The sequence below is a fragment of the Cottoperca gobio genome, chromosome 23, assembly GCF_900634415.1.
Source record: "Cottoperca gobio chromosome 23, fCotGob3.1, whole genome shotgun sequence".
Classification (NCBI taxonomy): Eukaryota; Metazoa; Chordata; class Actinopteri; order Perciformes; family Bovichtidae; genus Cottoperca; species Cottoperca gobio.
Window position 1 is genome coordinate 8,839,605 of NC_041377.1, and position 16,148 is coordinate 8,855,752.

General features: G+C 42.0%; 2 protein-coding genes across 3 annotated transcripts; one reads left to right on the top strand and one right to left on the bottom strand.

Annotated features, from left to right (window-relative positions):
- The first annotated feature begins 1,490 nt into the window (after positions 1-1,490).
- On the top strand, positions 1,491-13,094 carry LOC115028136 (zinc finger protein 11-like). 2 transcript variants are annotated; one of them, XM_029461596.1, is made up of 9 exons: positions 1,491-1,807; positions 2,525-2,727; positions 2,903-2,995; positions 3,121-3,216; positions 6,394-6,504; positions 8,930-9,053; positions 9,146-10,229; positions 10,810-10,862; positions 11,340-13,094. In XM_029461596.1, the coding sequence occupies exons 1-9, from the start codon at positions 1,774-1,776 to the stop codon at positions 12,593-12,595; spliced, it is 3,054 nt and encodes a 1,017-aa protein (XP_029317456.1). In that variant the 5' UTR covers positions 1,491-1,773; the 3' UTR covers positions 12,596-13,094. The 2 variants fall into 2 exon arrangements, with proteins under 2 accessions (XP_029317456.1, XP_029317457.1); XM_029461597.1 differs by having other exon boundaries at positions 11,343-13,094.
- apex1 (APEX nuclease (multifunctional DNA repair enzyme) 1) lies at positions 12,820-16,106 on the bottom strand. The gene is given in 6 exon segments (XM_029461599.1): positions 12,820-13,991; positions 14,320-14,512; positions 14,592-14,678; positions 14,680-14,756; positions 14,857-14,988; positions 15,930-16,106. Coding segments are annotated over 5 exon segments (933 nt in total). The 5' UTR covers positions 14,918-14,988; positions 15,930-16,106; the 3' UTR covers positions 12,820-13,476.
- Positions 16,107-16,148: the final 42 nt, after the last annotated feature.

Here is a 16,148-nt window from a genome sequence, read left to right on the forward strand (position 1 = left end):
ATATTGCTTTCAACCACATTTCACAGTTTTCCTCTTTAAAAGAAATCAAGGTACACTCACCTGTTTTTTCGGGAGATTTCAGTTTGACAATTGATCAAACTACATGTAAACTTACTACATGTCAAACTTACCAAACTACTGTTTCAATGGTTAAGAATAAGCTTTCACAATCAATGCCAGTAATGTTCCAGGTTACAATTTTCCTCAAATTTGAATGGAATGCATATATGTATTTACAGTACATAATACAATTATAAGTAATATGTCAATCAATGTTTAGGAGCATGAAACAGGCGAAATGTGAGGCTAAAAAAGCAGGCAAATAAAAACCTCTCAAGCCATATAGTTTGAAAAACTACACCTAAAGGATTTTAAACAGAAAAAAAGAAACGTTATGAAAACGTACAAAAAGTCACTTAACACACTTGAACTTTATTATTAGCTCTTATGAAGCCAGTAAAGCATACCTGTCAACCCTCGCGTTTTTACCAAGAATATCCCGTATTTTTCCTTCTATCCCGTTTTCCTTCCTTTTAAATATTTTTCCCGTAATTATCCCGTATTTTTAACCTTTAAAAAAAGACCTAATTAAAAAAGTGTACAGTGGCCTCCGATAGAGCAGGTGGCAGTATTATGTTTAACATGAGCTGAAAAACGTTATCCGCCAGTAAACACACAGAAGAAGAAGACAGGAACAATAACACAGAGGAAGACGAAAACATATGGATGAGAGTCACAGTGAACGGGAGATAGATGGAGACGCAGTTGTACCTGCCAAACAAGTTAAAACTGTATGCAAGTAACTAGACAAATGGGAGGAGACTCTTCCCTTATTTAATAAAAAGCAGAGTCGGGCAATTTCATGCTTTTAGTAAAGTGTGCCATTCAGATTTTAGCTTTGCACACTGTCGATGTCATCAGCATGAAAAATCCTCCAAGCACAAGCACGCCCAAGAGGCACAAACACACACACTGTCAATGACTTCATGTGTGACAAGAACTGTTTCGGAGGTAGACCAAGTGACCAAAGCTGAGGTAAAGATGTCAATGCTTTGCGCCAAAAATAATGTAGCCTTCAGCTTCTGCGATGATTTCAGTAGCGGACATGTTTCCCGACTCTGACATCGCAAGGAAGTCCTCGTCGTGGCAAACAAAAGCCACACAACTCATCCATCATCAAATAAATTGATGATAATAACTAATAAATACAATACATACATTGTTTAAACATGTCTGTAGGCTACAAGCAATACATACTTTACATAAACATGTATTTCCTATAGCCTACCCGTCCCTTATGTGTTTACATTTACATTATATGGGTTGGGGCTGGGGGGCTGAGAGCTGTTAAAATATGGGCGGAGTCCGCCAAAAAAATTCCCTTATTTTGAAATTATGCTGTAAGTATGCAGTAAAGACAGGAGAGTGAGGTCCTTTCTTGTTTTTTGGGTGGAGAGTACAGGGCGAAGACTCTCCACCAGGTGGCGGTAACAACAACAACAACAAAAATGTCACCTGAAAAATTTAAAATGAAGAAGAAGAGGCCTGACAACAAATGCATTCCTCCACGGAACTGCTTATTTTGAGTATTTACTAGTTTAATTGTCGTGCCTCTCTTATTCACATAAAGGTTTTGTAGTTTCAGTGGGAAAGCTACTTTAATCCCATCTTTGTCATTCAGTTACTTCTAAAACTAGCCAGCTGTGGCTGTGCAGCTAGCTACCTGGCTAACAGCAGCTAGCAGCAGCAACTCTTCAACGCCGGTGTGAGAAGATGGACTCAAGTGCCTTCACGGCCGCTTCCAAAGGTTTGCTTGCCTAAAAAGCAACAGTGATTAAAATACATTTCGTGGGAACAGTTGGAGTTGGTGATAGTTCAGATAACGTTTACTTTTATCAGTGTTTTTACTCTCGTCAGGTTAGCTTAGTAAACTAGCATATTGACTTCTCTTCTGATAGTAACGTTACCTTCACTTGTTTTTATTATGCGTCGCAAATCATATTGCATGCATATTGTCTGAATATGAGTGCTGCAGTTTTATTGCAAGTAAGTTTTTAAGTGCTGACTATAAACACTTGGCAAAACTATAGTTTACTGTGTTTGAGCAACACTGTCTTTATTGAACATGCACTGCGTGTTTCTAGTAAGGTTGCATTCAAAACACATCGCTGTTCCTGTAACAATCAGATAATAAACAAAAGCACGGGAGGGCTGGACAACATAGCATCTTAACATGCACTGTCCTAATATCCGCGGGGGTTTTATATGTTGTGAATCATCATTTTATTGTGTAGTTAAATTGCACCTAATTAACCCCAGACTGACTTCAGGATTAACTGTAAATAACAGCCCCAGTCTGACGTCATATCTTTGTACAGTCCAATGTTTCTGATCATTACCTTGACAACGAGACACGTGATTTTGCTTTGTTGACAGATTACTTACCAGCCTAGTTGAATTAGGTACATGGGACAGATAGGTCAGCTACATTCACTTTCAGTCTGAGTACTTTCCTGTTTTTCAGGTGAACTCTTACCTCAAGTGTCGCTGCGCCTCCTCGTCCCACCTTTCCAGCTTATGGCAGCCTCCATGTGGCATGTAGTGAAGAAACAAGATGTCATGAACTACTGGAAAGTGGCAGAGTTTGTCTCTTTGGTGATGGACATGGTCCCAGAGCTGCTAATGTACAAGCACAGGACGCAGCTGAACCTGGGATTAAGAGCCAGGGTGGGTACCAGTGGAGGACACAAGCCTTTCATAGCTAATGTAATATTTCTTCAAGATTGAGCTGTTGATTTACAGTTAGTTTAGCTATATTATATAGCTAGTTTATAGACTGCTAATGATGTGTGAACTGTGTTGTGAACACATAAGTATTGTTTGTTTGTTTTCTCCTCATCAGTATATTCTTGAGTTGTGCCGAAGTGAACAGTTTATGGAACCTGACTTCATTCTGTCCCATCTGGACCAGATTAAACCACGACTCCCCACTCTGGTACATGCGAAGTGTCTACAGTCTAGATCAGTTACTTTTGAATCATTTTTGTAACATTTTAGCCTCTTAGACCAAGTATTGTAAGCATATGTTGGAAGTGTGTAATTGTTTTTCCCATGTTGTAGGTGAAAGAATCACAAGAGGAGGAAGTTGTGCTTCACTTTCTTGAGTTGATCCAGAATCTGCTCAAAGATCCTGAAGAGAGACGAGACTTTTTCTCGGTGAGGCCAAATCACTTACACTTATAACACTTATAACACTTATAAGGGTTATAACACTTAGAACTCTTAGAACTCTTAGAACACGTAGAACACTTATACCTCTTATAACTCTTATAACACTTATAACTCTTAGAACACTTAGAACACTTAGAACTCTTATTACTCTTATAAGTGTTAGAATTCTTAGAAAACGTATAACTCTTAGATCACTTAGAACACGTAGAACACTTAGAACTCTTAGATCACTTAGAACTCTTAGATCACTTAGAACACGTAGAACACTTAGAACTCTTAGATCACTTATAACTCTTATAACTCTTATAACTCTTAGATCACTTAGAACACTTATAACTCTTATAACTCTTAGAACTCTTAGATCACTTATAACACTTATAACTCTTATAACTCTTATAACTCTTAGATCACTTAGAACACTTATAACTCTTATAACTCTTATAACTCTTAGATCACTTAGAACTCTTAGATCACTTAGAACTCTTAGAACACTTAGAACTCTTAGATCACTTATAACTCTTATAACTCTTAGATCACTTATAACACTTATAACTCTTATAACTCTTATAACTCTTAGATCACTTAGAACTCTTAGATCACTTAGAACTCTTAGAACACTTAGAACTCTTAGATCACTTATAACTCTTAGAACTCTTAGAACTCTTAGAACTCTTAGATCACTTATAACTCTTAGATCACTTAGAACTCTTAGAACACTTAGAACTCTTAGAACTCTTAGATCACTTATAACTCTTAGATCACTTATAACTCTTATAACTCTTAGAACACTTAGAACTCTTAGAACTCTTAGAACACTTATAACTCTTAGAACACTTAGAACTCTTGTAACTCTTATAACTCTTAGAACACTTAGAACTCTTAGAACACTTAGAACTCTTGTAACTCTTATAACTCTTAGAACACTTAGAACTCTTAGAACACTTAGAACTCTTAGAACTCTTGGAACACTTAGAACACTTAGAACTCTTGTAACTCTTATAACTCTTAGAACACTTAGAACACTTAGAACTCTTAGAACTCTTGGAACACTTAGAACACTTAGAACTCTTAGAACACTTAGAACACGTAGAACTCTTAGAACTCTTATAACACTTAGAACATGTAGAACACTTAGAACTCTTAGAACACTTAGAACTCTTATAGGCCCTGTCACACAGTTCCGTATGACAGAAACGTATGCCGGCGCATACGAAAATTTGTCAGAGTCCAAATACGTCCAACTTTTCATCGGATCGGAAAAGTGAACATATACAGATACGCATGTCTAACCTATTGATAGCGCATCACTTCCTAATACAAAATGTATCAGATGAATGCCAAACGAATGCATAACGTATACAAAGATATGGCGTATACAAAATATCGGCAACACGCTGGTTTACGTAGATATAAGGTAAGGTATAAGTAGTATTCATTAAGAGCAGGCGGTGTTACGCTGGGGTGCGTTGTTGAACACTGATGTTTTGAGCATGTTCAAAATGACCGGACATAACCGACGTGTGCTTCATAAGATATGCAGACGTTACGTTAGACATACGTGAATACGGAATACGTAGTTGAATATTTACCTACGTAAATATAGTACGTGAATACCTACGTGAATACCTACGTGACTACGTTAGAGGTACGTTAGATATAGGCTACGTTGGCTGACGGTGAATCCTACAGCCAATGTATTGATAACAAGTGGATACCCTATTCCTACCCTATGTTAAGATTATGCCTGACGACGGAGTAACTTATTAAACAGTGTTTCTACAGTACAGCTAGTGTTCAGCATTTTAGCCGTTCTCCAGCATCAGCATGACGTGAACCAGATGGCACTTTTGCAACTTCGTTGGCCAGACGCTCTGATACGTTTTAAATAGGTAAGTGATACGCTATCAATGTTTGACATGCGTATAATAATTTGTTATGTATTCGTTATGTATACGTCAGCTACAACACCGCTGTTGAAAAGTTGGACGTATTTGGACTCTGACAAATTTTGAGCTAATTTTCATATACGCCGGCATATGTTTCTGCCATACGGAACTGTGTATGTCTGGCGTGTTCGGCGTAACGTCTGCGTCCTTCAAACGATCATAACATACCCTTAATTTATATCAACCTATTGCCGATATTTCGTATGTTCCGGGATACATTTCTGTCATACGGATATGTGTGACAGGGCCTTATAACTCTTATAACACTTATAACTCTTATAACTCTTATAACACTTATAACTCTTATAACTCTTATAACACTTATAACTCTTATAACACTTAGAACTCTTAGAACTCTTAGAACACTTAGAACTCTTATAACACTTAGAACTCTTAGAACTCTTAGAACACTTAGAACTCTTATAACACTTATAACTCTTATAACACTTATAACTCTTATAACTCTTATAACACTTATAACTCTTATAACACTTATAACTCTTATAACACTTAGAACTCTTAGAACTCTTAGAACACTTAGAACTCTTATAATACTTATAACTCTTATAACACTTAGAACTCTTAGAACACTTAGAACACTTATAACTCTTATAACTCTTATAACACTTATAACACTTATAACTCTTAGAACTCTTAGATCACTTATAACACTTATAACACTTATAACTCTTAGAACTCTTAGATCACTTATAACACTTATAACACTTAGAACTCTTAGAACTCTTAGATCACTTATAACACTTATAACACTTATAACTCTTAGAACTCTTAGATCACTTATAACACTTATAACACTTAGAACTCTTAGAACTCTTAGATCACTTAGAACACTTAGAACACTTAGATCACTTAGAACACGCTGACTGAAGCGTCCAACATGAGGCCCGTGTGGATGTTTTCAGTTTCAAAAGGAAAATAAATGATAATTTGAAGATTGTTTTTGTTGTTAACAATAGTGATGTTACATTTAATCATGTGTCACTACATCTTAGCTTTTCTTACCCTCAAGTGTGCATAAACTACAGGTTATGAAGTTTCTTTTAAAATATAAAAAGGTGAAATGATAACACATCAGACATGAGACACAGGTAATCCCTATTGTGCCTCCCTAATAATAAAAAAAGGCAAAACGTAAAAAGCAAAGATTTAGTTTTGTATTTGCACTGCAGTGAAACGGTCTCTTTGTCTTTCAAAGGACGTCTTCCCGGCTGAGTTTGGACCTCAGTACGACAGTGATCTGCAGATGCTGTTTTCAGAGTTCCTCTGTCGGCTGGCTCAGCTGTTGCCAGTTCCTGACCTTGAGCAGGTGAGAAGGGTCATTATGATAACAAAAGTTAACTGTATGTCACCATCAAAGAACAACTTTAACTGTACGTACACATCATATAGCAGTAATGGCTACATCAGGGGTGGCCAACCAGTCAGAGGTTAAGAGCCAAAAATGTTACTATGTTACTGCAAAGAGCCACATCATACACACAGTCACAGATGCGCACCCCACCCCCCCCCCCCTTCTCTCTTTTGTTCTCAGCCTTTCTCTGTGCTCCCTCACTCTCTTCCTCCCCTCTCTCTCTCACAGACAAAATGAAAATCTAAAACTTTACACACACTCAAAGACCCTCCCTCCCAAAGACACACACACCCTCACACAGACAGACACACATAGCTCTGCTCAGACAGATTTATTATAAATGTCACACACCATAATATTGACAGAAATTGAATTAAACCTCTCCTACAAGTATTCAGAGGCCAGTTATTATCAACAATGAACATTGTGTGCACTCTCACACACAAAAAAGTGAAAACTTTTTTTATCTTCCTATACATGTTGCTTCTTTAAATTAGTGGGACTTCTGACATTCCTTGCCTTGAACAAACGAGCAAACTCGTGCTTTTTGTAAAGTGTGCCATTCAGATGTTAGCATCGCACACGGCGGAATAAGCGATGTTCGCCAGCAAGAAAAATCGTCCAAGCACGCCAAGAGGCACAAACACACACACTGTCAATGACTTCATGTGTGACAAGAACTGTGTCGGAGGCAGACCAAGTGACCAAAGCTGAGGGAAAGATGTCGATGCTTTGCGCCAAAAATAATGTCGCCTTCAGCTTCTGCGATGATTTCAGTCGCAGTGTAGCGGACATGTTTCCCGACTCTGTCATCGCAAGGAAGTCCTCGTCGTGGCAAACAAAAGCCACACAACTCATCCATCATCAAATAAATTGATGATAATAACTAATAAATAAAAGACATACATCTTATAAACATGTCTGTACAAGTAATACATACTTTAAATAAACATGTATTTCCTGAATGTATATATGTGTTTACGTTTACATTGGTGGCTGAGAGCTGTTGGAGAGCCGAGCGGAGTCCGGCAAAATAATTCCCTTATTTTGAAATTCCAATGTTGACAGGTATGGACTAGCGGGGCTTTCAAACAGTCCGTCTCAGCATTAAAAAGGTCGAAGAGGAGCGTAATCTGTGACCTTTTCAGCTGTAGATCATGGAACCGGGTCGCAAAGTTTTCGTGCAGTGTTTCAACCAATGTTGCATTTCGGCTTGTCCGCTTGCTTTTAGTAGAGGGAAAATGCGCTAATTCTCCCTTTTGAAGAAGAGTTTAAAACAGTTTCAGTTTGTTAACAAACGCAAATACACTTTGCACTAGGTGAGGCAGCATTTTTATATGAATATGAACTTCATATTTTCGCTTAGCTGGGCATTTTTTCCCTGCCATTTTAGGATCGAACTCAGATGGTCAGGTAGTGTTTACTCTACAATAGGTTTTTCCCCCCCTCGAAGGTGATTGGTTCACTGCATCGCAGGCATTTTTGTGATTGGCTCTTGGGCCACATCAAAATAGACGCACTGTCATGCTCTCATACTGACAGCACACATACACACACTCACAAATAAAATTCGATATGAACTGAAGAGCCGCATGACACTGGGCTCGAGAGCCGCGGGTTGGCCACCCCTGGGCTACATGATCAAGTTCATATGCTACATAATGAACACTTTTAACCATAACTGTCTTAAACTGCGAGTGTCGTCTAAAGGAGGTGCAGTGCTACTCTATAATTCTACGCTATAATTAAAAATAAAACACACATTGAACAGTATTTGGAGAAAAAAAGTGCACGCTATATTTAGAATTTTTCACCGCTTTGCGTTGCTGTGCTCTCTCCAAAGCCCCCCAAGTAATTTTACCTCGCAGAGCATGGAGTTGCTGTTCGACCGCTGACTCGATCAATTCGTTTTTTTTGTGTCATTGTTACGACTTTGTTGAATCCAAACAAACTAACCGATCGAGCGGTCGACCAGCCACTCCATGTTCTGCGAGGTAAAATGTTTTTTTCAATGGAGACTGGTGGCTTTATAGTGAGCATAGATAAAGGCTTGAGTTCCTTGTTGGAAACATAGACTGTATGGCCGTCTCTCAGCGAGGAAAACAGGTTAAAATATTCTAAATAGAACGTACAGTCAAAGTGATTTTGATTTTTTCAGGTGGGCCTTTCTTTTAGGTGTCTATAATACATTTTGCTGCTGCCCTGCTGGGGGTGTGCCAATGCCATCTACTGTATACACTGACTATGGATAAGTACCTCATACAACATCCAAACTAACCCTTTAATCTACAAACCCGATGTCTTGGTATTCTACTTTTGAAGGAGTAATCTTTTGATTGTATTGGATTTGGTGTGATGTGTTTTCCTTTATTTCCCACAGACTGTTTCCTGGCTCGGAGCTGAAGGCTCCGTGTTGGAGGATTGTGTGCGTTCAGTCTCTGAGCCAACAGACCTAAAGTATTTGCTCCAGCACCACAGACAGCTTGGGCATTTGGAGCAGCATGGTAAGTCCCTTCCCATAACAACATCTTCCGTATTTCACTTACAAAGCTCTATGACGATAACTTTTGTGCCATTCTTGTCCTTTTCTGTGCAGTTCCACCTTCCAGCATGGGTGACAGCATCCTGTCCTCCCTCTCTGCAGCTCCCCCCAGCAGAGCGGCAAAACCTACAGAACAACCCAACCAATCGGATCCACTGCAAGGCCTCAGTGATGACGCACACACTGTATCATTCGTGGATGACGTATCCGTTGAAATAATCACAGTGACAGATTACGCAGAGGTTGAATTAGACACAAGCGACGACATCAAGGTGGTGATGGGAGAAAACTGCTTTGAAGGACCCGACACTGATTTGCTGGTAGTGCTTCCTGAAGAGATGACCACGGAAGAAGAAGTGGGTGAAGCAGAGGAAGACGCCGCACAAGATAAAGAAGCAAGTGGTTTGGCAAACATCATCCATCCAGAGGTTAACAACAACGACTCCCAACAGAAAGTCTCTGCTGGACTTCATGACTGCCCGGACTGCGAGAAGAAATTTAAGTTTGCTTCTTCGCTAATCGCCCACAGGGTCATCCACACCGGCGAACGCCCCCACCGGTGCAATGACTGTGGGCGCTGCTTCTCTTTCAGGCAGTCGCTCGACAGGCACAGACATACGCACAAAACTGGACGCAAGTACAACTGCGTTATCTGCCGGGAGACCTTCCACTCCTTGTCAGCCCGCACAGAGCACAAGCAAACACACATGGAAGACGGCGTTTACACGTGTCATCAGTGCAACAAGACATTTAACTGGGAGCTGGCACTTGCGAGGCACCTAAAAACTCACACTGATGATCACAAGCCTACCGAAGGCCACGAGGAGGTGTCAGGGGAGGAACATGTCAGCGAGACTCCTGCTGCACCAGACGGCCAGCTGCAGACGGATGATCCTGATGATCCTGATGATCCTGGGAATGCAGAGGTTCAGAGAGGTGAGCGTCTCACCTCTGAGTCTGGAGGCACGGTCCCTGTAATGGACAGTCAAGTCATTTCCCTGGTGAAGGTCCGCACAAGTGAGCGTAAACGCAAACCAACCATGAAGATCCAGGTGATAAATTTACAGAAGCACATGGCCACTAAAAGAAGGACGGAGATCAGTAAGGCCAAGCCCCGAGAGCTGAAGCCTTTCAATTGGTAAACATCTGTCCTCACGGTTTCCTTCAGTTCTGTTTAGTAAATACAGGTACATCTCAATAAATTAGAATATCGTGGAAAAGTTTGTTTATTTTCACTAATTCAATTCAAAAAGTGAAACTCATATATTACAGGGATTCATCCCTGGAAGGGTATTATCCCTGTTGCTTGCGCACCTTTTCCGAACACACTTTTTCCTTTCATTCAACTGTCTATGGATATGTTTGGATACAGCACTCTGGGAACAGCCAGCTTCTTTAGCAATGACCTTTTGAGGCTTCCCCTCCTTGTGGAGAGTGTCAATGACTGTCTTCTGGACAACTGTCAAGTCAGCAGTCTTCCCCACGATTGTGAAGCCTGCTGAACCAGATTGAGACCATTCAAAGGCTCAGGAAACCTTTGCCGGTGTTTTCAGTTAATTAGCTGATTAGAATGTGACACCTTGAGTCTACAATATAGAACCTTTTCACGATATTCTAATTTATTGAGATGTACCTGTATAATGTAATATATTATGTAAAGTTTAGTATATGGTGGCAGATGAAGCGTCTCATGTGTATTTCTCCTTCCTCTTCCACAGTGCAGAGCACTCTTACGGGTCGCCCATGGTCTCATCCAAGGACGGTGATGAGAGTGAGTTCACTTAAAGTTTTGGATCTTTCTCACCACAAATACATAAATAGAGTGAAGAGAACTTAAAACACCTCATTACATTAAAAGATCAAAGCAGCTGAAATTCTTTTAACTTTTAAATGAGCGGACCAGAAATGAAGTAATGATCACTAATGTATCCAGAACTACAGCGAAAGTGCTTGAAATAAAAGATGAATATTTTCCTTGCATGCAATTAACCTGTAACCTGTCTATGAAATCGTTAGCATCAAGATAGTAAGAAGTTGTTTTTCTTCAATTTTTACAACCTTAAATGCTTTGAGATGCGTTATTGTTTTATTTTAGATGCATTACAGAACATGCAGTTTTTTCCCCAGCAAAATGTCCAACAGTTTTTGATGCCACTTACAAACATCAAAGTCCAAAATACAAGTAATTAAAAAGTATTTCTTAGCACAATTGTATTGTCTCCCGTGTCTAATTACGCTGTTCTTCCAGAAGGTTCTGCAGCCGACGTCCCCTGTCCTGAGTGCTCCTTCCACCACTCAGAAGAAGCAGAGGTCCAGCAGCACATTGACAAGGTCCACTTTGTGGAGGCTGAGGAAGACGAGCTGTGCTTTCAGCCCCTCACAGATGAAGAGGGACGTTTTAGTTGTCCAGACTGTGAGAAGAGCTTCAAGTTCCAATCGTTGCTTAAAGCCCACCAGCGCATCCACACAGGCGAGCAGCCCTTCCTGTGTTCTCAGTGCGGACGCCGCTTCTCCTTCAAACAGTCCCTGGAGAGGCACAAGCAGACGCACAAGTCCGGGCGCAAGTACGAGTGCCTGATATGCGGGGAGGTCTTCAAGTCCCTGGTGGCTCAGAGGGAGCACAAGAGCACCCACATGGAGAACGGAGAGTACCTGTGTTCGGAGTGTGGCCGGGCGTTCGCCTGGAAGTCTGCACTGGTGAGACACCTGAAGACGCACGGCGAGGAGGCCATCAAGGTGGAGCGCTCTTACAAATGCCCTCGCTGTGACCTGGGCTTCAGCTGTGCCAGCTACCTCAACCGGCACCTCCAGACTCACCAAGAGGAAAGAGTGCACACCTGCAACTGTGGAAAGAGCTTCGCCTACCGGGCAGCTCTCACTGCACATCAACGCATCCATCAAAAGGAGCGGCCGCACATATGTACGCAGTGCGGCAAGGGATTCCTCTACAAGGGGGGCTTGTTGAGCCACATGAAGATCCACTCAGAGGAAATGCCCTTCATGTGTTCCTTCTGTGGTAAAAGCTTCAAGAGGGAGCGCAACATGAAGAAGCACGAGCGCTGCCACACCAGGGAAAACGTCTTCAGCTGCTCGCAGTGCGACAAGAGTTTTGTCTACAAGGCGACTTTGATCAGACACGAGCTGACTCATTCAGGCGAGAGGCCGTTCCTCTGCTCCGACTGTGGGAAGGGCTTCTTTTCCCACGCTGAGCTGCTAAAGCACGAGCGTTTCCACACGGGCCACAAGCCCTTCCAGTGCCCCCACTGTGGCAAGAAGTTCACTCAGTCTTGCTACCTCACCATCCACCTGCGCTACCACACCGGAGTCCGGCCGTACTCGTGCACAGATTGTGACAAGAGCTTCCTCAGTGCCAACCGGCTGAAGAGACACCAGCGGACACATTCAGGGGAAAAACCGTACGTCTGTGTGGAATGTGGGAAGGGATTCAGGCAGTCGTATAATCTCAAAATGCATCAACGAACACATAGCATGAAGTTAAAATAGTCAAGACTTTACTGATCTGACGTGTAAATCGTATAAATGATGTTAGAGTGGGACAAAAGCAACTAGCTGGATTATTGGGACTTTATTTTGCATGCAATTGCACTGAACTGCATCAGGTTCACGTTGAATGTTTTCCTGGTTGTTAGGATTAAAGTACAGAGCCGAGGAATGTGTGTCTTCTCAAATGATGTTGACTCGGTCTTCAAATAATGAACAGAAAAAGGTTTTTACATAAATCCAATCTTTATTGTGGGCATGTTTTACAACAGAACATTTAACACTGCTTTGGAAAAGAAGCTTTAAACATTTTTGTGCTAGAACAAGATTTCAGAGTAACACAAACATAGTGCAGACTCGTCTCCGGTCAGTAGTACAGGTTGCGGCTCCACCGCCTGGTCCCGCTCCACTTACACAACTTTGTTTTCCACCGGATATTACCAACTCCATTGGAAGGTGTGGAGTACGGCGTAGTTTTGCCAGCTTCCTTGTTTTAAATCTGGGTTCAGTAAAAAAGAAAATGTGATTGATGGCCGTTTGGTTTGTGCAGGATGTCTGGTGATGACTTCTCTGACCACTGTTTTTATGTCACCAATTAGTATCACTCAAAGAAAGTCACTATCCCGAGTGGAAAACCAAAATAAAGAGTACAATAGAGCCGCACCATGCAGTGGAAATGCTTCTTTAGAGAATAGCTGAGACGAGGTGAACATCACTGGGCTTACTGACACACTACTGTTGCATGAGGACGATGACTGGGCATTATGAAATGTGCTGTGGAGTCATTGTATGAAGGTTTCATGTGAAAAAGTAAAAAGTACTAGACATCTAAGCTCCTGCTGAGCCTACTGAAGAGTGAGTTCACTCCAACACACATGATGGTGTTACACAGCTATGTGCAGAGTGATGGGGCAGTGGTCGCTTCCCAAGGCCTTGTTGCGGATCTTGTTGTCGACCAGGCCCGGCAGCAGACTGGACGACAGCACAAAGTAGTCGAGCCTCCAGCCCACGTTCTTTCCGCGGGAGTTCATCATGTAGGTCCAGAAGGTGTAGGCGTTGGCCTGCTCGGGGTAGAGCTCGCGGAAGCTGTCGGTGAAGCCGGACTCTAGCAGTTGGGTGAAGCCTTCGCGCTCCTCGGGAGTGAAGCCGGCGTTTTTCTTGTTTCCTTTGGGGTTCTTCAGGTCGATCTCCTGGTGTGCGACATTAAGGTCGCCACACAGCACCAGGGGCTTCTGCATGTCCAGCTCGCTCAGGTACGCACGGAAGTCCACGTCCCAGGTTTTGCGGTAATCCAGGCGCACAAGGCCTCTGCCGGAGTTCGGCACATAGGTGGTCACCAGGAAGAAGTTGGGGAACTCGGCAGTGATGACGCGGCCCTCCTTGTCATGCTCTTCTTTACCTGGAGGAACAGCAGAGGACGTTCAGTTTTATTTCACCAGGATGCAAAGACAAGTTCAGTCTAATAGTCGTGTAGGTTTGTGTTTACACTGAAAATAAGACTCAGCAAGGCCGAGTCCCTCTGCAGCTTAACATTCTTCTCTTGCTCATTCGTTGAGTAATCTTCAATGTGAAGCTACGGCCGGTTAGCTTAGTTCAACAAAGCCTGGTTCTAAATCAAGGAAAAACAAACCAGTATATTTTCCATTTCACACCACCAGTGTAGGTTCAAAACTACAATGACGGAGGTCTGCTATACAGAGTTAACGTCTTTAGAAGACAGCGCTCACCGATGCCATAAGTGACTTTGAGGGGTTCAGTCTTGCAGAGCATGGCCACACCGCTGTAACCCTCCTTCTCATCGGACGAGGCCCAGTACTTGTGAGGGTACTCGGTCATCGAGGTGATGTCAGCAGGGAGGGATTTCTCTGCACACTTTGTCTCCTGCAGACACACAACATCTGGAGCCTCCTCACGCACCCACTGGGAGGAAGAACACGAGTGTTAACCATTAAAACTCTTAACACAGCATTTATTTTGCTTTTCTTCATTGCACACTCACATCCAGGCCCTTCTTCTTCACCCAGGCCCTCAGGCCGTCGACGTTCCAGGAGGTGATCTTCATGTTGGCCTCACGTCCATCTTTGCTCGGTCATCTTGTCAGGAGGATCGTCGTACATTACTGGGGCCTCTGGTTCCTTCGCCTTCTTTGTTTTCTTGGAAGAAGCTATGAGGTAGACACAGGATCACATATGTTTCAGTTAGGGCAATGTACTTCAAAGTGTTCTTAATGTGTACAGAACGGTGCATTAGTGCAGCTGTAGTACCAGAGCCTGTGTCATTGTCCCCGTCTGCAGCTGCCTCGTCTGCCGGCTTTCCTCTCTTCATACTTAAACTCGCTCTGACTGCAAACACACCTCGCAGACACACAGCAGGCACACACAGTAGCACACGCGCCGCTGGAGAAACAGAAACAAAAGCAAATTCAAGTGATGAGTTCATCTCAAACTGTCAAATGCTACAACAATATGCAACACACACAAGGCCAAAGGATCTGCAGCTTCCCGTTTTATATCGTTGTGCTGCTGGTCAGACAAAACAAGCAAGTTGAAGATATCACTTTGGGTTCTGGGGATTTGTCAGACATTTAATTCTAACAATTTTCTGGTATTATTGTTTGAGGAAAAGAGTTCCGTTATATTAATTCCATTTCAACATATTTGGGGTTTTCAGTCGTCATAAAATCTGCACTAAGGACTGAGGTTGCTGGAGCCCGGATGTTGGATTCTTTAAGTTGATACTTAAACATGAGATTTAAACATTTCAAGAATGAGAAATGTGCTGTATATTAGCAGTTAAATATTAAACATGTCAGTACTCTGGGTTGGACCCACTGAATGGAATTACCTCAAACATACTTTGCATTTCAGCCGTTAAATATAATCACACTTATTTGCAATATACGTGTGTAGTTTAACTTGGCTGCTTGTGGAACTGGTGCAAAGTGTTCCTGTGTTCAAATGAATGAATATCATCAAATAATTTCAGCAGCAGTATTATTTATTATTGTAAAACTTTAGTGTCCTCGTGTTAAAAAGAGTTCTACGTGTATGCATTTTGTTTTTTGTGTGCAGGAGCATGAAGCACAAACACAACATGTGAGTTTGAGAATCTGCTAAATAATCCTGCATGTAGGAGACAGAACACCAGTTACTACAGACTGTCGCCCTCACGCGTTAGAGGCTATGCTAACACTAGCTTCTGTGACAAAGAGCAGCCGGCCCGAGGATGAAGGAGAACAAGCGGCTCCACACATCATCACATTCATTTGCAAAATGCAAACGCGCTTTAATTCAACCAGCTACACGTTCCAGGAAAACCAACATGCAAATAATCTTACTTGCACTGTCACAACAGGATACAAAGACAAAGTGCTTCTTCTTTTTCTTCTTCTTCTTCTTCTTCTCAAACACTCAGAGCCCGGACTTGTGACCACGTGCTGCCTGTGCTGAGTGACGCCTACACTTCCGCCTGATAGAAACAAAACAGAATAAGCTACACATCTTTACTGCGTCTTATTTTATGATCGACACAAGTGCACGACCCTTGCAGCTGTATG